Source organism: Lontra canadensis, unplaced genomic scaffold (assembly GCF_010015895.1).
Source record: "Lontra canadensis isolate GAN:19392208 unplaced genomic scaffold, GSC_riverotter_1.0 scaffold12, whole genome shotgun sequence".
NCBI lineage: Eukaryota > Metazoa > Chordata > Mammalia > Carnivora > Mustelidae > Lontra > Lontra canadensis.
The window spans coordinates 7157318-7177421 of NW_022631006.1; the positions used below are offsets into that span (position 1 = coordinate 7157318).

At 48.7% G+C, this 20104-nt stretch overlaps 1 protein-coding gene across 4 annotated transcripts; it reads right to left on the reverse strand.

Moving 5' to 3' along the window:
* Positions 1–884: 884 nt before the first annotated feature.
* Positions 885–14229, reverse strand: ABHD4 (abhydrolase domain containing 4, N-acyl phospholipase B). 4 transcript variants are annotated; one of them, XM_032856417.1, is made up of 7 exons: positions 14124–14229; positions 10408–10496; positions 8776–9148; positions 8473–8627; positions 6034–6145; positions 3087–3273; positions 885–2398 (listed from the first exon to the last, which is right to left on the reverse strand). In XM_032856417.1, the coding sequence occupies exons 1-7, from the start codon at positions 14183–14185 to the stop codon at positions 2309–2311; spliced, it is 1068 nt and encodes a 355-aa protein (XP_032712308.1). In that variant the 5' UTR covers positions 14186–14229; the 3' UTR covers positions 885–2308. The 4 variants fall into 4 exon arrangements, with proteins under 4 accessions (XP_032712308.1, XP_032712310.1, XP_032712311.1 ...); XM_032856419.1 differs by having other exon boundaries at positions 14013–14125; XM_032856420.1 differs by lacking the exon at positions 14124–14229 and adding an exon at positions 12729–12889.
* Positions 14230–20104: the final 5875 nt, after the last annotated feature.

Here is a 20104-nt window from a genome sequence, read left to right on the forward strand (position 1 = left end):
CACGAGTTGACCGTGTGATAGAGCAGATGGATGTATTCACCAAGATTTCACCATGTTTTTGGCAATGAAACCAGACTGCATTTTTAGCACGCATATTTTGTTGTCTGTCCCAAGAAGGAAGTTAAATTTAGCACATTCCCTGCTAGCCACTGAATAGGGCAGGACCTCCCCAGTCTTGGGTTTCTCAGTCCTCTATGTCTGTTTGTGGAATCTCTCCTTGCAGACTGCTAGGCCTTTCAGCAACCCAAGTTATAGAGTAAACGGTACCCCAAATCCTTAGAACCCCCCCAGGAAAGGTGTAGACAAGTGGGATAGTCATAGTGATTTCTTAGTCCCAGCCCTGAGAACATTAGGAATGACCCAGTCAGATGGAATGTGTGTGGTGTGTGTGTGTGTGTGTGTGCGCGCATACGTGTGTGTGGGCCTGGGAATGTAAACAGGGTACTGTGGGGGCCCTTTCTCAGACTCTTCGTGTGGTCCTGAGGAATGTGTCTGCGTTGTGTTGGGTTCAAGAAAATCGGGTCAGCATGTTATGCAGGTTCCCAAAGAGAAGTGGTGCTGGAGTAAGCAGAAAATGGAACTTCCAGGGGCGCTTGGGTGGCTCAGTTGTTAAGCCTCTGCCTTCGGCTCAGGTCATGATCTCAGGGTCCTGGGATTGAGCCCTGCATCAGGCTCTCTGCTCGGTGGGGAGCCTGCTTCCTCCCACCCCCACCCCGTCTCCCTCTCTGCCTACTTGTGATCGCTATCTGCCAAATAAATAAATAAAATCTTGGAAAAAAAAAAAAACAGGAGGGGGTGGTGTGGAAGCAGGTAGCTCTCTGGCCCCCTTCTCTGACTCAGGCGCCACCCATCACTGTTGTCAGAGCTTCAAACATCACTGCCTCCAGTTTTTACTCATTTCTTTATTAATATAGAAAAGGAGCCCAAGGCAGCTGGACCAGTAGTACAAAGCACCAGGAGTTAATACTATTCTGGTGGAAGGGTCGGCTTTACAAAACTCAAGGGGCAGACAGAAGCTGCCCTGGTTCTGGGGCCAGGCCCAGCCCACGGCCCAGAACCTCAGAGCAGCACCTGGAACCAGCCCCTGGGAGACAGTGACAGGTAGGTCGGGGGTGGGAGGAGCTGAAGACCCTGGGACAGATGGCAGGGATAGAGGGCCAGGCAGTGAGAACCATCCTGTGGCTGATGAGGACAGGGAACTGCTGGCTTGAGGCTCTCCATCAGACCATGGGCAGGGTAGAAAAACTCCGTGGATACTAGTGGGAACAAGGAATCCAGACACAGCCCTGGGGTTGAAGGGCCTTTCCCTTATCTCTCCACCAGGGGCCATCTTTGCTCTATCCTACAGGTGGGGCTTTAGGGCCCAAGGCACAGAGGGAGGCCAAGAGGCCTCCCAGTTGGGAGGATGAGGGGGCAGGGAAGGAAGCACTTGAGTGTCCCCCCTTAGGCAGCCACGCCGAGACACACGGCCGGACAACAGCACGCCTGCACAATGGGGCTAGAAAGTGGGACAGGGATGGGCTTACCCTCGGCCAGTGACTAGGACCAGCCTCATGGCAATGGTGTCTGCCTTGAACTTTAGCAAAATGGAGTCTGCAGTGAGTACTGGGTGTCAGCAGACCTGGGTTCGAGACTTAGCTCTCCCGGAGCAGAGCTGTATCACCATGGGCCAGCCATGTCCTGCCCTGGCCTGTTCCTCATCTGTTAATGAGCGCTTTGGACAGGACTTCTTAGGTCGTGGGAGGGACCTCACAGGTCAAGGGCACTCTGAGACCTGCTCTTGGTAGTTAAGAAGTTAGTAGTTAGTTGGTAGTTAGCTCCCAACCAGACTCTGGACAAAACTGGCATGGAATGGAGGCTGGGGGTGATGGAGGAGGATGCTTTTGCTTGGAACCTATCCCCACAAACACTCCAGAGCTGGGAAAGGCTGCCAGGAGCCTCTCCCTTACCCAGGGGAAGAGGCCGCCCCCCCACCCCCACCTTTGGCACGGGGAGGGAATGTGGCTCAGTGCGATCCTGTCACAACCACCATCTGGGTAACACTTGGCATGGAGAGAATGGGTGGCACTATGCAACCCTTTATGTTCTTCCCCGGGGTGGGGTGCTCAAGGCCTCGTGCGGCTTCAGCCTCCAACCCTTCGTGTGGGTTCGGGAGTGCTCTTTTTCACTGTGGTCCTGCCCTGGGGACAGCCCAAGACTGCCTGGCTGGCACATGTTAGTTGGTGAGGAAAGGACACAGGGACGAGTAAGCGGACAGGGAGGCGAGAGCGGCTCTCTGGCTTTCTCCTCTTCCTCCAGGGGCAGCAGCTCAGTCAACTGAGTCACAGATCTCTTCCACCACGGAATTGAAGATGTGTGGCTGGTCCGCATAGACGTGGTGTGAAGCACCCTCAATCTCCTGTGGGGAGAGAAGGAGCCCAACACAGGTGGGAAGGTCCTTTATTCCGAGCACTGGGCAGCTGGCACACCATTTCTTTCTCCTGTAGACCTGCTTGCCCATCACCTGGGAGCACTTATCAGAAATAACATTCCACCTTTCTCCTAGAATTTCAGCACTTTCCTGTGGGGGTCAACGAGTCCCAGCATCCCATTTTGGTTCTCCTCTGACTGTTCACTGTACCTCCTTCAACGCGGCCCCACTGCCATCCCATTTCATCCACGAGTCTGGTACACTAGGGCCGTGGGTGGCCCCCAGCCTCATTAAGCACACTCCTTAGCAAATGAGGGGCGAGAGGGGCAAGAAAAAGTGAAGGCTTCATGAAGGCAGCCTCTACCACCTGCACTACTGTTCATGGCACTGGTTTTGGGATGGCCCAGGGGGTCAGGTGTGGTAGCACTGAACAAGAACCTGTCATTCAGCTGAACCGGATGCCACAGAAGGGAGAACCCCCTAATCATAGTATCACAAAGTCAACCCTTCCAAATCCACTGCACAATCGGAACCCACCCGCTCCTCTTGCTCCCTGACTCTTGGCTCCCCCGGCCCCATCCCGAGGCTCTTCTAGACCCAGAGTTCCTTGCTGTGTGCCGGCACTCACCGCACACTTCTACCTCAGTCCTGCTCCTTGGCTGGCCAACAAACATACCATGTCTCGGACGTAGGAGTCCGGCCGCTGCATCTTTACTTTCTTCCCCGTGCTGGTATCTATCCAGGTGTTGGCCCCGTAGATCATGGTGATGGGCACATCTTTGCGAATCAAGTGAATCCGCTCCAACATGGGGCGCCGCGCCCAGCCGAAGGACTCCATCATGGCTTTGAACGCCGTCTCCCCGCTGAAGGAGCAAAACACAGTGAGGCCGCGCCCAGAGTAAACCCCACCGCATCCGGTGTCCGCGTGCGGGCTCTTCGGAGGCTGGGAACGGGGGTACGGGACCCCCGGCATGTGTGTACTCCTCCTGGGACCCTGCATCTGACTCAGGAAATACTGGGACGAGGAGACGGGTCCCAAGCTGCGGAGACCTCCCAGCACAGGAGACAGCTAGGGACGCACTTGGGAAAACGGACGCTGACAACTGTCCAAAGATGCAATGGGTTCACATTTACTCAACAGATATTCCCATGTCGTGCCCTGGGTGGAGAGTGGGGACATCCGAGTCAGACAGAGGTGGTGCCAGCCCTGCCGGTGCTCACAACTCTCTCATGCTTTGGGGAGGTAGGCATTACGTAGCTAATTATTAAAAATAAGCAAATAAATGGGCACCCAGGGAGCTCAGTCAGTTGGGTGTCTGACTCTTGGTTTCAGCTCAGGTCGTGATCTCAGGGTCCTGGGGTCGAGCCCTGTGTTGGGCTCCCTGCTCCAGGGCAGAGTCTGCTTGAGATTCTTTCCCTCGCCCTCTGCCCTTCCCACTCATGCTATTTCTGTCTCAAATAAATACATCTTTTAATAAATAAATAGCTAATGATAGGTTATTTAACTTCATATTTCTCAAGAATTATGAAAGGATGGTGAATGGACAAAGGGGGCTTAGCTTGCTGGGGGTGGAAGAGAGAGGAGAGGGGCTCATGTGAGGGGCACTGTGAGGAGCAAACACGAGCAGTGCCAAGGGCTTCCTGACGAGACTCTGGAATGGAACACTGGTCTCCAGAAGACCGGGCGGGGGGGGACTGATCTAATCTACTTTGCTTCCTGGCCACTTCCCTAGGTGGCACTGACTGAGAAGCAGCAGGAGGGATCTGCAAGGCTGAGACAAAGCTGACTTTCTGGGCTGTTCTGCAATTTTTGTGGAAGGCAGGAGGGACGGGAGATTCCGGAGATGGCTGCCTTCTAGGCCCAGCCTGTTCGGATATTGTCTCCCAGCCTCCTGTATCGTGCCCTGGGATGAAGGTGAGCTTAAGTTTTGCACAGACCATAAAAAACAGAGTTCCTCTATAAGACATAGCAGCATGGTGGAGAATTACGGACTTTGGAGTCAGAGAGATGTGAATTCAAATCCTACCTGTTTTCTTAGCAAGCCAGGTAACCAGAATACACCTTAATTTTTTAATCTACAAATTAGAGAATTATATCCTCTTTATTTATTCACTGAGGAAAATGAAAATATGCACAAGGCCCCTAAGATGAGGTGAAGCCAAGTAGGTAACCCCAAATATTTTTCCCTGGCTGGATTTCATGCTTTCCAAGGAATGGGTAAGAGTTACCATGAGCATGCCAGGGTTACAACTCAGAAACACTCGGGCGGTTATAAAATTGAGTGATGGCATTGTGGGGAGAGGCCTGATGACCGCTGATGTCATCTCTGCTTCCCCCAGGACCCGAAGGAGTTGCACGATTATACATTCTGAGGCTGACATCAGAAGGCCATTCATTCCCCACAACTAGGTCTGGGATTGGGGAAGTTCTGAGCAGGGAGCTGGGGTTGGGCCTTGAGTGGGTAGGAAGACTGGCACCGAGCCCAGTGGGGGCTGAGACAGGGGTCGAGAGCAGGAAGCAGGGGCTACCTGATTTGACTGCTGAGCGGAGTCTCAATGCCGCTGCTGAAGCGGGACACTTCAATTAGCTGAGCTCCTACGGGATGCTGGGGACACAGTTCCCACACTGCCCCAAAGCCCGCTGGGTTTGAAGCTAGTGCTCAGACAGCACCTGCTGCAATGCAACCCCCACTGTCTTCACAGCTTTGGGCTCACCACGGGTGACCTGGTCAGGCCTGGAATGAGGCGGGGTAGGGCTGCTGCTCCAGTGACCTTGACTTCCCCCAGACGCCTCCCAGCAGGCTGGGTGAGGCTTAAAGAGGAGTGCCACCAACACAGCCTCCCGAGTCAGCCGCTCACAGGGCACTGTCTGGGGTAGAAGATGACCTCCCTGCCTCTCAGCTGCCAAGACTGTAGATCAGCGGGCTTGTGGGGCCTGCTGTGTGAACAGTCAAAGACTGAAACTTCTCCAGATTTGGGGACACCTCCCAATATCCAAAAGGGTATGGAAGGAATTCCTATCCCAGTAGTGAGTATTTCAAGGTGCACATAATGAAATTTTAAGATGCACACTCTTTCCATCTGCGGTTCTATTTGTAGGAAGGTATTTTAGATATCGTCACGTATGTGTGTGAAGGAAGATCTACAAAGAGGTTCTCTGAAGCAGTGTCACATAGTATCAGACTGGAAATAGCAACAGAATTTGTGGAACTTCAGGCTGCAATGGAGAAGACTTTTTTTTCCCTGACTTTTAAAAAAATACCATATTCATTTCACTTTTTCAATTAAAAAAAACAAACAAACCAAACTTTTAAAATGTTTTCCAGACTCTTCCCTGCCAGGCTAACTGCCTATCTCCAGGGAAGAGTTAAGAGTCTTCCTTTAGAGATGGGTAGCATGATTAAGCAATCTATTATCTTCTCCATCCCTTTGTGCCTCTCCCTGGGGAGGTCTCTGGAAATAATGGAGCCTGTAAGCGCCCGTGTTTCCCTAATTGAATGAGAGCTCTGTGCAAGAAGAAATGCCGCAGAGAATGGTCCTGGGACAGCTCTGGAGTGTGGCCAGCAGCTGGAGTTTCATCTCCACACCCGTCCACTCTGAGCTGGCCCTGGGAGGCCCCTCACCTGGGATTCTGAGCATTGCAGTGGTAGATATACTCAGATATAGTATCATCCTCAAAGAAGTCTGCAAACTTGCGCTTGAAGTCCGGCCGGAATCGCTGAACGAGGCCAGGCCCTGGAAGGGGAGAGAAAAACAGGGGAGTGGCCAGTCTGGGGGACAGGGGTGGCGGTGGTGCGGGAAGACCGCCCCTCTGCATGTGCATGTTCGAACAACTTACACCAAATGTTATTTCTCTACGGGTTTGTGTGCTCTGTACATTTAACTTTATAGTGGCGGACAGACTGTGTGAGCTGTCTGGAGCCCCAGAGGACTGCAAGGGAGTCAGTCAGCTGGTTACCAAAGACCGCAGACAGCCCAATGGAACCAGCTTAGTCTCAGCTCCATCAAGTCCCAAGTTCTTTTCCTCTGAGGATCTCAAGCCCTGTAAGAGGCACTGGCTGAGCGGTGCCTGGATGGCTTGGTCAGCTGGATGTCTAATTTTTGACTCTAGATTTTGGCTTGGGTCCCGATCTTGGGTTTGTGGGACTAGCCCAAGTTGGGCTCTGTGCTCAGTGGGAGTGCTTGTGTCCCGCTCTCCTCTTCCCCAAACTGCACACACTCTTTTTCTCAAATAAATAAAATCTTAAAAAAAAAAAAAAAGAAAAGAAAAAGAAAAGAGCTCATGGCCGAGATGCCTTTTTTTTTTTTTTTTTTTTTTAAACAGTTTGAGCTATGTTGCCTCTCCTTGAGACCCTTAGGACCCTTAGGCATTTTTTTTTTTTTTTAAAGGTAATCTCTATATCTCTGATGTGGGGTTTGAACTCACAATCCCAAGATCGAGAGTTGCATGCTCAGGGCGCCTAGGTGGTTCAGTTGGTTAAGCGTCTGCCTTCAGCTCAGGTCATGATCCCAGGGTCCTGGGATAGAGCCCCACATCAGGCTCCCTGCTCAGTGGGGAGTCTGGTTCTCCCTCTGCCTGCTGCTCCCCCTGCTTGTGCTCCCCCCCCCTCAAATGAATAAATAATATCTTAAAAAAAAAAAAAAAGTTGCATGCTCTAGCGACTGAGTCAGCCAGGCACTCTGAGACCCTTAGGGCCTTTTACTCTTCTGAAGGTGACAGATGAAGCTCGACTACCTGCCCAGAGTCCTCTCAAGTGCAGGCCTGTAATAGAATACAAGTGGAGACGTGAACTTAAGTCCAGCATCTCAGACTTGGGCAGCGGTTTTAGAGCAATCTGTTCCCTTCACCTTCCTTTCTAGCACACATACAAGCAGGAGGGTACCCACAATGGACTAGTAATTGGGCCTAATGGTCAACTTCTGATCTCTCTCCTGGTCTTCTCTCCATGCATGAGGACTGAGGTGTGAGAGGGAGGCATAGCTGGGGACCCCTGGGCCCTGGCCTTCCTCCGTGGCTGCCAGCCAGCTGCTCAACCATCCTGGCTCTGAGGCCCGTGCATAAATCGGGCCTGATTCAAGTCCAGAAAAGGGGAGAACGCTTAGAGCAGGGCTGCTCCCTGGAAAAGGACTACAGAGGGTTGGCTGGAGTGTGCAGTGCTAGGAAGGTCAGCTCTCTGATCATTCTTCTTTGGCACCTGTGTGTCTCAATAACTTTCCTTTCTTCCCAAACTCCTACCTTTTCCTCAAATCCATTTTTCCTCTTTTTCCAGAGTTACTCTGTTTCTCTTGAAGGACCTTGAGAGATACTCTTATGCAGCCATTGGTAATTAACTTGCAGTAACTGGCTACATTACATATACATCACTATGTACACAAAAGCCATCATTACAGGATAGGAGGTCACCTATCTTTTCTATAGAGGGAATCTGCTTTCTACTTCATCAGATTAAGAAGTACCCCTCCCCCGACCCCTGGAAAGGAGGAGTGCTGGCAGTATGAGGTCAGAAGGCCAAGACCTCCTAATTTTACTTACTCTGGCTGGCTCCCCCCAACTTCCTTCCCTTTCCTCACCCACAGAACTGGAGTAGGCACGGTTTAGAGGGGCTTGCCTAGCACTCTGGGTTATGCTGGGAGCTGTGGCTCCTGCAGGTTCTGGGTGAGCTGCAAAGACTAGATCTGATGGCAGGGCAGGTACCATGGTGAGTCACCAACAGGTTGCCATAAACTCATACATGTAACTCTAAGAACTCAGCAGAGGAAGAGTCCCTTCATGGCCCTGTTCTCTCTCTCTGGGGGTCTAGCCAAGGCACAGTTCTGCCTAGTTCTACTCCATCTGTCCCCTACATAGGAAAGCTTTTTGCATGTGGATGAAGGAAAAAAGAACCTTCTGAAACTGTAGACAAAGAGATCTGGTCCAGATTTAGAGCTTTAAATAACAATGCTAGGCCTATTCCTAGTGTTCATGGACAAGAAGGCACGGTGGGAGTCTAAACAGACTGGGGCTTCTAGAATGGAACGGCCTTGGTGTAAGGAGAAAGTTTCTTTATCTGCAGGCTACTCACCCCAAGGCCCAGCTACTCGAAGAACAGCCAGGGGATTGGAACGCCCTAGGACAGACACCACAGCCTTGAACCAGGTTGGGGGTGCACGGATCTCACTGGGGTCAGTCGGTCGAAGAGGAAAGCCCCATGGGTCCACCAGGATGAGGTGTTTAACTCTAAAGGAAGAAAAAGTAAAAGGCAAGTTGTATGGGCTTGGAAGAACCATAGCCCTTAACTTGCCCAGGAAGAGGAGAACCATTGGGAACTAATATTGTCAGGTTGCCGGTGGGAATTAGGTCATGAGCAAGAGGGGTGACTCCTTACCTTTCAGGGTACTTGATAGAGTAAGAGGTGGCCAGGAATCCTCCCAAACTATGCCCCAGGAGGATCATACTGGGGATCCCCATGGTCTCCCGCCACGTCTCTATGGATGTCACAAACTCGTCCTCGGCCCCTTCGGGGTCCCTGGGGAACGTTGGCCTCGAGCTTCGCCCAAAGCCAAGCAGATCAAAGGTGTGCAGAGTGCGGCGGGCACTCAGTGAATCCATGTTGAGGATCCAGAGGCCTACGCCACCCCCGAAGCCATGTACCATCACCAGGGGGGTGCGATCCCTCAGCTCCGGGCTCACGGTGACTGTCCAGATCTTGTTCTGGTTTGGGAGGGACACATATCGGGCCAGGAACTTGTTCTGGAGGCCTGGAGAGAGGGGAACGCAGGGCAGAGCAAGAAGACTGTTTTCTGACAGCACTGTCATGTGTCCTTCAGCTTCCTCTCTCCATTGCCAAACCTGTCCCAACTGTCCTCACCTCCTTCCTTTCACAACCCTCTGACCATATGCCCCAAGAGATCAACTCCAAGTGCGATTTGTAGGCTATCTAGTCTCTAGGAAATTAGAGGAGCCATCTTACTCCTCCAGATTGTGTGTCTGGCCCCTTTCAGGGCCAGTATGGGAGTGACCCCATTGACCTCATAGAGCTCCTGTATCCATTACTCTCATACCTGTATGTGCTTGGGGCTCAACAGAGGGACAGAAGCATCCTCCCTGGGGGTGTCTGCGGGGATAGCTTCTGACTGGAGCTGAGGCAGGTAGAGGGGGATATGGGTATGGACGTGCCATAGGCTTATTCCTCTTAGAGACAGTCAGTGGGCAGTGGCTGCTCTGAGGGCATGATAACAGTCACATGACTGAGCAGCTTGGGGGAAGCTGCCTGGACCCCGGGAGGAGGCTTGAAAGCTGTGGCTGTTCTGCATCTGTGCTCACGCAGGCCCATAGGAAGAGAGGGTATCCACGGCTGGGGCACTGGGTCCAGGGCAGGGAGGATCATAAGGGAGATATGGGCAGACCTGGCCCCAGGGTCTTGTTTGAGCCTGTGGCTGCTACCAATCATGGGATGCCCTGCCCCAACATAATACTGCCCAGGAGAGTTGGCCCATGGGAATCCCAAGTCACCGTAGCAGCCAGGTTAAGTGGTGGGACTAACTGAATGGTACACAAGCAAGGTCATATTAGAGAATACAGGACTGCTGCTGGGCCTTAGGTAGGAAGGTGGTAAATCTGAGAAGTGCTTATGTGTTTGGAAGAAGATGGAGAATAGGAAGAAGGAAGGAACAGAGGAGAAGCAGAGAAGGAGAATGCGTAGTGGTGTGTGTGTGTGTGTGTGTGTGTGTGTGTGTGTGTGTGTTTTGTGGACATAGCTGGTATTGGGTTTGAAGTGAAGTTGTGAGATGTGTCAGGAATTAGCATGATGGATAGGGCGGGAGCTGTTGAGAAACAGTATCGTACAATATGGTGTCCCCCATGCAAATATCTTCTCTCAGATCACTGACATCCTTTCCTTCCACCCCAAGCGCTGATAGTCAGGAAGCAGTGGGCTCAGTGTAGGAGCCTCTGGGGAGATCCTGTATCCTCCTTGGGCCTCCTGATGGAAGTGGGATCAGCCATCCCTTCTACTTACACTGGAGGATCCTGGCTTCCACATTCTTCAGCTGAGACATGGAAGTGGGGCGCCAAGTAGGCAGCCAGCTGCTCAGCCAGCCCTGAGGCCTGGGACAAAGAAACACAGTGATACCCCACTGGCAACATTGATGCTCCCAGCCTTGCTGACAGTTACAGGACTTATCAGGGTGTTCCCCAGGCTTAGGAGACCAGCTCTACGGCAGTCAGCAATTCCCTGCTGCCTGATAGACTTACTTTTCCCCAGCAAATGGCAATTAACAACATGCCCTTTGTTTCAACAGATACTCAGGGCACCATGTGAATCCCACTTTACAGTTTGCAAAGCTCTTTCACATGTATTATCTCATTTGGGCTTTATAACTCCCCTTTGTTACTGGTTATCATAATGTTCAAGATCACAAGGGGGGGAAAAAAGGCAACTATTAACTAATGTTTCAGTTATCTTTATCTTTTGCCATGCCCAGGACCGTATGTTCCTTTAGGGTAGGACAAATTCCCATGCCACTTGCCCTCCTGGCAGGGCCTTGGGGTTTGTGTGTGCCCTCTTCCAAGCCCCTGGAAGTACAGCGGGGTCAGTACCCAGCTGGGCTCTCAGGCAGTCAATCAGTCCAGCCTGAAACAACAAGATGGGACAGGAAGGGAGCCAGAGGCAGGAGACCTGGGTTCAAATTCTGTTGGGACTGCCTTGCCAGGTTGCCTCTGGCCTTGTTTTCCAGATTACAAAATGTGTACAAAGTTCACATACATCCTCACCTCCAATGGCACACAGTAAAATGATGATAATCCATTCTGTTGTCTTTTTTATCCCAAGAAAATTTAAGGTTTCAGGGCAGAGGTTGAAAGCACCAGGGTGTTTTTGGTGGGGGGGACCCTCTGGTTCTTCATCACACTATTGTCATTTACAAGCAGAATGGCTTTGGTGTGATAAATAACCGTAACTGGTCTTCGAGTTATGTAAGGCAGGTCAGATATGTAAGGCAGGTCAGAAGGTGCCTGGGACAAATTCGGTGCTAAATGAGTTTATTATTCTTTGTCCATCATATGTGATATTTCTCTTTTCTTGAACTCTGCCTGAATAAAGGGGATTACAGAATGGATACCACCAGCTATGGGAAGGGTCTGTGAACATAGTCAGGCTGGGTGTTCTGTGGGGGAATGAGAGGAACCATTACCGATCCCTCTTGCTACACACTGGACATCCCGATACATCATTTGAAGAACAGGATTTTAGATTAGGATGGCTCCTTAGGAGTCATCTGGTCCAGCCTCTTTATTTCGCAGATAAGGAAACTGAGGCCTAAGGTGGCTAAGTGGCTAGTTAGAAAAAGAAGCAGAGCTAGAGCCCACATCTCAAATCCAGGTTTCTCTGTACCATTCCTCTGGAAGTTCTAGCCTCAGCTTTTTCTTTTTTTCTTTTTCGAAGGAGAATTATTTTAAAAGTTTATTTATTGATTTACTTATTTTTAGGTAATATCTACACTCAGCGTGGGGCTCAAACTCACAACCCTGTGATCAAAAGTCACATGCCTGGGTACCTGAGTAGCTTAGTTGGCTAAATGTCTGCCATGAGCTCAGGTCATGATCTCAGGGTCCTGGGATTGAATCCCAGTTGGGCTTCCTGCTCATCAGGGACTCTGCTTCTCCCTTTCCCTCTGCCCCTCCCTCCTGCTCATGCTTTTTCTCTCAAATAAATAAAATCTAAAAAAAAAAAAAAAAAAAAAGAGTCACATGCTCTACTGAGCCAGCCAGGGCCCCCAGGCTCAGCTTTTCATGGTATATAACCACACTTTCACGCTCTGTTTTCTGAAAGGAAGTGTGAAATAAATCAGAAGACCAGAGTTCTAATCCTGACACTACCACTTACCAGCAATGTGGCTCTGGGCACATTACTTAGCCTCTGTGTCTTTAAGAGAAAGGGGGTTAACAGTATCTACTTCATAGGGTCTTTATAAAGATTAAATGAGTTTATGCCCCTGAAACACACAGAATGATGCCTAACATAAGATAAGCTCCCATCAAATGTTCTTTTCCCCCAAAGTCATAAGCTGCCTACATCCATTCAACTCGTTAATGACTGCAAGAAATCCTGAGGTTGCGGCTAAGAGTGGTGTCTCTGTGACTTCAGCCAGATGAGAGCTGTCAGTAGCAATCGATCCAATTCCATGAAGATACTCAACCCATGTAGTACTCTACTGGAATTCCTTATCGTAGACTCGAAGCATGGGCACCAAAACTGCAGAATTTTGCCAGTCTTAAGAGATGAACTTTCTCCCTATATCAGAGGCTGTGACAAGTCAGACCATGACATGTGGACCCCACCTTGCCTTGTATCTGCCCAAAGGAGTGCTGAGGCGAGATGTCCGATGCCAATAGTATCACGGGCTGCTCAGCAGATATTCTTCAGGGAGGAGCTTTAGTTTCCTCTCTTCACCAAAAATGTTACAGCTAAAGCACTGGAAATAGTCCCTGCCGCATTGTTACCTCCCCAGTACTGCCGGGGAGGTGAGGGCTAGGGTGGGAAATTGAGGTAAGAGGCAGAGAAGCCACTCAGCCATGAACTTAGCCCAGCCAGAGTGGTCTCTTCCCTCTAGAGGGCTTTTATCCCGGTGGTGGGTGAGGGAGAAGGGGTTCTGTGTTGGGTCAGAACCCTGTTCTGGACCTCTGTGACTTGGGCAATCTGCTCTAACTTTCATGGGCACTGACTTCTTCACCTGTAAAAAGTAGCTGAGCTACTTGCATCTCTACCAGCTCTAAGCTGTGTTTCCCTAAGTCATTGTAGCCATTATAAATTTCCGTTTGGAAAGGTCATCTTTAGAAAGCAAAACTCTTCTAAGCAGTTCCTTCAAGCCCAGGAAGCTATTATGGCCATAAAGTTAATTAGTGCTGCAAGCTGCTAGTTCTGCCGCTCTGAGAAGCAGGAACACAGGATCCAGGAAAGGCCCTGTTCTGGTGTAACCTAGGCTTGGCTGGGAGCTGAGTCATTCTTCTGGAAACAACTTTTCCTTGCTTCTATCAGACTGCGAACTGCTAGTCACACCACCTACAGGTGGCATCCCAAACCTGATGCCCTTGAGACAGTGAAAACAAATCCCAAAAACTGTAATTCTGAAACCACGGCGTTAAGGATCTTGTGATGATTAAAAACGTTATCAACGAGGATCGCAAGCGGTTGGCTAAGTGTCTCAGCGGTGGAGAGCCGAAGAAACTTGCGTGCCCATTACTCCAGACAATCCCAGCGCGGGAGCCTTTTCGTCTTCCCATGCCCTCTCCCTGCCCGGCTAGGAGAGGCCCTTCCCCGCCCCTCCCCCGGGCCCCACCAGAGTCCTGGGGGGAATCTCGACGAGCAGACTGGACTGCTGACTGCTACCCCCGCGCCCGCATCCCACGAGCTGCCTCGGGGGATCCGGGCCATCACCACTAAGTCTAACCCCTCTGTACCGCGACCAGAGGAGCGAGGAGCGATCGCGAAGACTACCATGGCAAGTCAGAGTCACTCAGCGGTAGGCAAGCTTATCTACCATCGCTCCCCGAGCTCTGCTGCCTCCTCTTCTGGGCAAAAGCAAAGCAAGCAAACGCAACCCCCGGCCCTCCCATGAAGCCGACCTGAAAAAGGAAAGGCGGGAAGGTGTCTACAACTGTTCCTCAGTCACCGACAGTCCCGGGATCATGGCCCAGAGAGAGAGAGAGGAAGAGAAAGACACAGGATTAACTCACTGTTGCTCCAGATCATCAGCCATAGTAAACAAGCCCTGCCGGGTCGAGCTGAGCCAGCCCATCCCTCCGCCTGACGCCAGCACCAGCTGACCCAGAAAAGGGTCGGATAACAAAGTGGGGCGTGGCCAGGGCCGGGGGGCGGAGGCGGGCTCTGAACCTGGCTGGTAGTCCAGCACGGTTGCGCCTGCCCACCGAGGGGGCTCTGGGGGCTCACGGAATAGGACGGTAATCCTGCTCACAGGTTTGGGGGGACAGTGAGGGAGACGGGCAGTTCTGAGAGAGCTGGGTCTCTCACAGGACCTTCTTCAGCCCTCCTGTCATAGTTAAAAAGTGACCCCACTACCCCTGCACGCTCATAAACACTGTTTGGGCTTCCCCGTAGAGCTCCCTCCCCTCTGATAGCCTCCTCCTGGAGTTTCTGTAATGTGATGTTTAAGTTGCTTGTGGAAACTATACTACTGGTTGAATGTTTCTTACAAAGGGGCTGAGGGCCTGACAAGTAAATTGTCAGGTTTTGCAAATAAAAAACAGGATGCCTAAAGTTGAAGTTGAACTTCACTTTATTTTTATTTTTTTTAAGAATAAGCACATCTCGGGGCGCCTGGGTGGCTCAGTGGGTTAAAGCCTCCGCCTTCCGCTCAGGTCATGATCTTAGGGTCCTGGGATCGAGCCCCGCATGGGGCTCTCTGCTCAGCAGGGAGACTGCTTCCTTCTCTCTCTCTGCCTGCTTCTCTGCCTACTTGTGATCTCTGTCAAATAAATAAATACTTATTAAAAGTAAATGTAAAAAAAAAAAGAATAAGCACATCCCGTGCAATATTTGGGACATAAGTGGGCATCCGAAATTTTATCAGGCAACCCTAAACCTTAGCGACGGATGTCAAGATGCAGTTCCTCTGCTCTGAGATTTCCCAACCTAATTCCCAGGAAATAATGGACTCGATCCTAGCTGTCCCTGTTTGGAGGATTCCTGCTTCCAAATTTGGAGGATCAACGGCCCTGAACTATAAGCCGTAGCTGCTTTAAGTTGCTGGAATGGAGTGTGGGGCGTCTGGCTTATCTCTTACGTCCTGAGTGTACTTCAGGCTTGCTCAGCAGTGGAGCCAAATGTTGAGGCTGGCTCCAGAACTTACCTGAAGTGGTAAACAAGTCCTAACATCCCTGGAGTTGTTGGCGTTCAGGTCATCCCCTTGCTTAGGTTGAAACCAAACTGTGGTGGAGGGTGAGTGGGAGAAGGGTTTGTCAAAGTGTTTTTGGTTAACCCTCTTGCAGGTCTTAGATTCTGAGATTTCTTCTGTTTTGTAAGTGTTAAATTGCTCTGATTACCACTCTAAGAGCTCAAAGTTTAAGAGAATGGGCATTTATAGAGTTTAGGGGCCTAGCAATTTGCAAGATGTGGGGCAAAGTGGTACAAATAGAGGATTTGTCTCATTTTATTCTTTGAACAGAGCACAGTGATTCTAAACTTTAGTGTGCATAAAAGTCATCTGAAGGCCTTGTTAGAAATTCAGGCTTGTAATCCTTAACCTCTCAGATTCTAAATTAGTTGGTTTGGTTTGATGCTAAAAACTGTATTTTTAGGAAGCCCTTCAGATGCTGGAGCTCAGTGAGACTCATTGGTTAATCAGAAGCATAGTTTCTAGAGTCAGAAGTCTGGCTTAAGGGTAATCTTGGTTTTGCCACATACCCACCACATGCCCCTGGGTAAGTTACTTAGCGTCTCTTAATTTTCTTTCCCTGACTTGTGTCTTGTTGTGAGGATTAACCAAGATAATTCTAATGAACAGTACATTTAAGCTAAAATTTATTGTTATTGTTATTAATTTGTTCAAAGCCAAGCATTATGTTAGGCTCTAAGAATACCATCTGCTGCCACCCGAGGCTATTTGTCCCTTTGCAGAATTGGCAACTTTAGATTCTGAGCTCAGGTCAGACCTCCCCGCTTCTGAGGCCTCTCCTGACTGCAGGGTCTAAAAGAGACCTCCAGTCACTCTATCACACCATTCTATTGTATTTTCTTCGTAACACTGATCACCATCTGAAATTATTGTGACTTTTTGTTTACTCATTTATTATCAGTTTCCCTCCACTAGAACTTAAGGTTCACATGGGGTTGTCTGTTTTGTTCTCTGCTCTGATCCCAGCACCTACAGGGTGACTCAGAGTGGTAGGCGTGGCTCAGAGTAGATACATGGGTCTACTTATTGGATGAATACACGGAGACAAAGTCTAGCTAGGAGGCAGGCGTGTGAACAGTGATCTATAAACTAATACTGTGAACAGTGACCTATAAACTAATATGCTAAGTGTCAAGGGCTTGGGGAGCCGTATTCTGAATTGTACCATATAGGAAATTCTGGGTTACATCATTCCAAGATAGGGCAACAAAATCTCTCCCTTTACTGAAAACCTGTAAGATGTAGAATTTTTTGCAGCAAGGATGACCTGACTGGAATTGGTTGTATCTCTCTAGACTTCATCTCAGGAGGCGGTGTATTATGTTTCTATGTGCTAAACCATTCTTTACAAAAGAGGTCGCTCAGAAGTAGGAAACGTGTATGTATGGAAAATCCTTTTATAACCAAAGTTAATAGGTCCTTTATGGTGTCCCCAGAGCTGGGATAATTTAGGATTGGACTGGATCTGCTAGAATTATAGAGTGGAGAAGGCTCTCAGTGCCTGCTCTTGGCAGGCCTCTGAGGAGAAAGAAATGTAAGGTAATTTCTTTCTCCTTATCTTTAAGACAAGACACACTGTGTAAGTACAAAAGAATAGATTTTCCTTCTACTGCCATCATGTGTGATTTTATGGATGATTAAAATATTAATATGATCTTTATTGATGGAAATTAATTTTGACAAACCCTCTTTTCTGTACCTGTAAGTCACATTAAATGTTCTAGAAGTGGGTGGAGCTGGTAACCTGATACCTCAGGCCTGGCAGGGATAGAGCATTCTTCAGTTTCGAATGAGTGTCACTGCCTTTTGAATGAACTATGAACAAGACATGAGACTTAGATTAAACATGGGAACTGAGTGGAATAGTTCTAAAGTAGTTCTGTCCAACATGATAGTCACTAATTACATGTGGCTACTTAGGTTTGTTAGAAAACAAAATTTAACCTAGTTAAATGTTGAAGGTCCAATTGCCTTTAATAAACAATTCATGAATCAGGCAGCATCTGATCAAGCAAATAGAGGGGAATGCCAGGAGATTTATGAAATGGAAGGCTTCTACAGAAAGGGGGTGAGCAAGAAAGCTATTAGCAAAAGCATTGATCTGGCCACTGTGCCAGAGTAGGGAAGGTAAGGGGTCTTATCTTCTTTTTGGGGAGGGAGAGGGCCCATGTGACAGATTCCTTGGGATTAATGGAAAAATTCTTTCTTAATCCATTAAGACTACATTTCTGGGAGAGGATGAAACAGCAACTAGAATAGATACTAAGGCTTGGGTTTGGAATTTGGTCTAAGTGAAACCATTTTGGGCCTGTGTCTTTTGTTTTTGTTTTTGTTTTTTACAACAAATTTAAATTAGAAAAAAATGGAAAAGTTTCTTAGATACAACTGGCTGTATTTGAAGTGCTCAATAGCCACGTTATGTCTAGTGGCTGCCATACTGGACAGCACCAAGACGTTTACATCATCACAGAAAATTCTGTTGGATGATGTTGCTCAAGCAGTGATAGGTTCAGTCTCCATGACACCATGGGGAGTGCTCTGCCCTTGCAAAAGACATATACTGGATTCTGGATGCTAAGGTGAAAGACTGAGAGGTTCTCTTTATGGGACTCCCAAAGATTATGTTAGGGAGGAAGAATTTCCTCTGACCTTCTAGCTGGACAAAGAATCAAACTGACAGGACAAATTAACAGGATAAAATCAAGTCCAGGTTGTCACCTGTGCTTCTGCCAACTGGCTACAAATTGAAGGTTCCCATAACCCCCTCCTCAGGTTCTGTAATTTGCTAAAATGGCTCATAGAACCCAGGAACACAGTTTACTATATTACTGGTGTTAAAAAGAAACACAAGATCTAAAATGGAGTTACTTTTGCTAAAACCCCACCAATACTTAATACTTAACTGCAGTCGTTGTCTTTGGAACTTCCTGGTCAGTGAGGTAATCTGCTTTTGAGACCCTAGGACTTCACGTATGGGAAAGTAACCTTACCTGAAATCATCCTCTTTTAGCTTCCTGTCCCACTCTCCTCTGGCCTAAAAAATCTTCCTGTTTTTGTACGACTCCTTGGAGCTCACTTGTATTTGCTAAATGGGATGCTCCGTGATTCAAAAATTATCATATAATGCCAACGAGATTTTTTTTTTTTTAAAGATTTTATTTACTTATTTGACAGAGAAAGCACAAGCACAGAGGGGAGCAGAGGGAGAGGGAGAAGCAGACTCCTTGCTGAGCAGGGAGGCCAATATGGGACTGGATTCCAGGACCCCAGGATCATGACGTGAGCCAAAGGCAGAGGCTTAACTGGCTGAGTCACCCAGGCACCTCTAGATCTTTATATTTACTCAGTTGAGGGGTGCCCACCTGGCTCAGGCAGTGGAGTATGCGACTCTTGATATCAGAGTTGTGAATTTAAGTCCCATGTTGGGCATAAAGTTTAATAAAAAAAAATATGTATTTTAAATTTACTCATTTGAATTTTTTAACACTGATTTGTTATAAAAGGACACAACTTAGGCACAGTGATATGGAAGAGATGCATAGGGCAAGGTATGGGGGGGGGGAAGGGCACAGAGCCTCCTTGTCCTCCCCGGTTGTACTACCCTCCCAGCACCTGGATGTGCTTAGCAACCCACAAATTCTCCAAACTCCTCTAGTTAGGTTTTCTCATTTCCTTCCTTCCTTCCCTTCGTTCCTTCCTTCCTTCTTTCTAAATGGAAGCTTTATTGCATAGGTATGATTGATTAAACAATTGCCCATTGGTGATTGAACTCAATCTCCAGCGCGTCTCTCTCCTCTTGGGTTGTGGCTTAAAGTTCCTAGCCTGAAATCATAGAGTTGGTTCCCCAGGCAACCAGTCCCTACCCTTAAGGACTTTCCAAAAGTCACTTTATTAACTTATATTCAAATGTGGTTGAAAAGGGCTTGTTATGAATAACAAAAGGCACTCCTTTCACCTTATTGTTCTGGAGCTATTTCAGGAACTGGGAACAAAACCAAATATTATAATAAATGATGCTCCTTGTAATGAAGGATAGTTGGAAGGAGAGGCAGGCAGTGACAAGTGGCACCCCCCCAACCCCCAAAAAGAGACCACCCTTAAAAGGATTTTATACCACCCTGGAAGGTGTCCTCTACCCTTTCCCACTTGATAGATAGATGACAAAAACCTTATTGGGTGACAGGTGCACAGAGGGTTAATCAGATTAAAATAACTCACCAACAAGCCCATAAAAACCTTTAGACTTAGGGTGCCTGGGTGGCTCAGTTGGTTAAGTGTCTGCCTTTGGGTCAGGTCATGATCCCAGAGTCCTGGGATCCAGTCCCACATCCCAACATCAGGCTCCCTACTCAGCAGGGAGCCTGCTTCTCCCTCTGCCCCTCTCTCTATATCTCATGAATAAATAAATAAATCTTAAAAAAACAAAACCAAAACTTTAGAACCTTGGGGCAACCCTCTCAGGTCCCTTCCCTCTTTGGGAGCTTTGTACTATCACCCAATAAACTTTACTATGGCTCAATAAACTTTGCTCTGCTCCCCACCACCCTTTGTCTGGTCTACCTCTTCATTCCTTGAAGCTGTCTGACTGAGAACAGCAGACACTGAAGGAAAAGAAATCCTGTAACACTAGTGCTTTTATCATCACTTAAGAAATTACTAGGGTTTTAGGAGCCCTGCAACAGGAAAAGGAGTGAAGCCTACACATTTCTTATATTAAAATATAAAAGGAAAGGGGATTTCATTTCTTACTGTAAAGTTGTGGCCTTTGCTTGTAGGGGGACTCTCTTGCCCCTCCACTTTCCT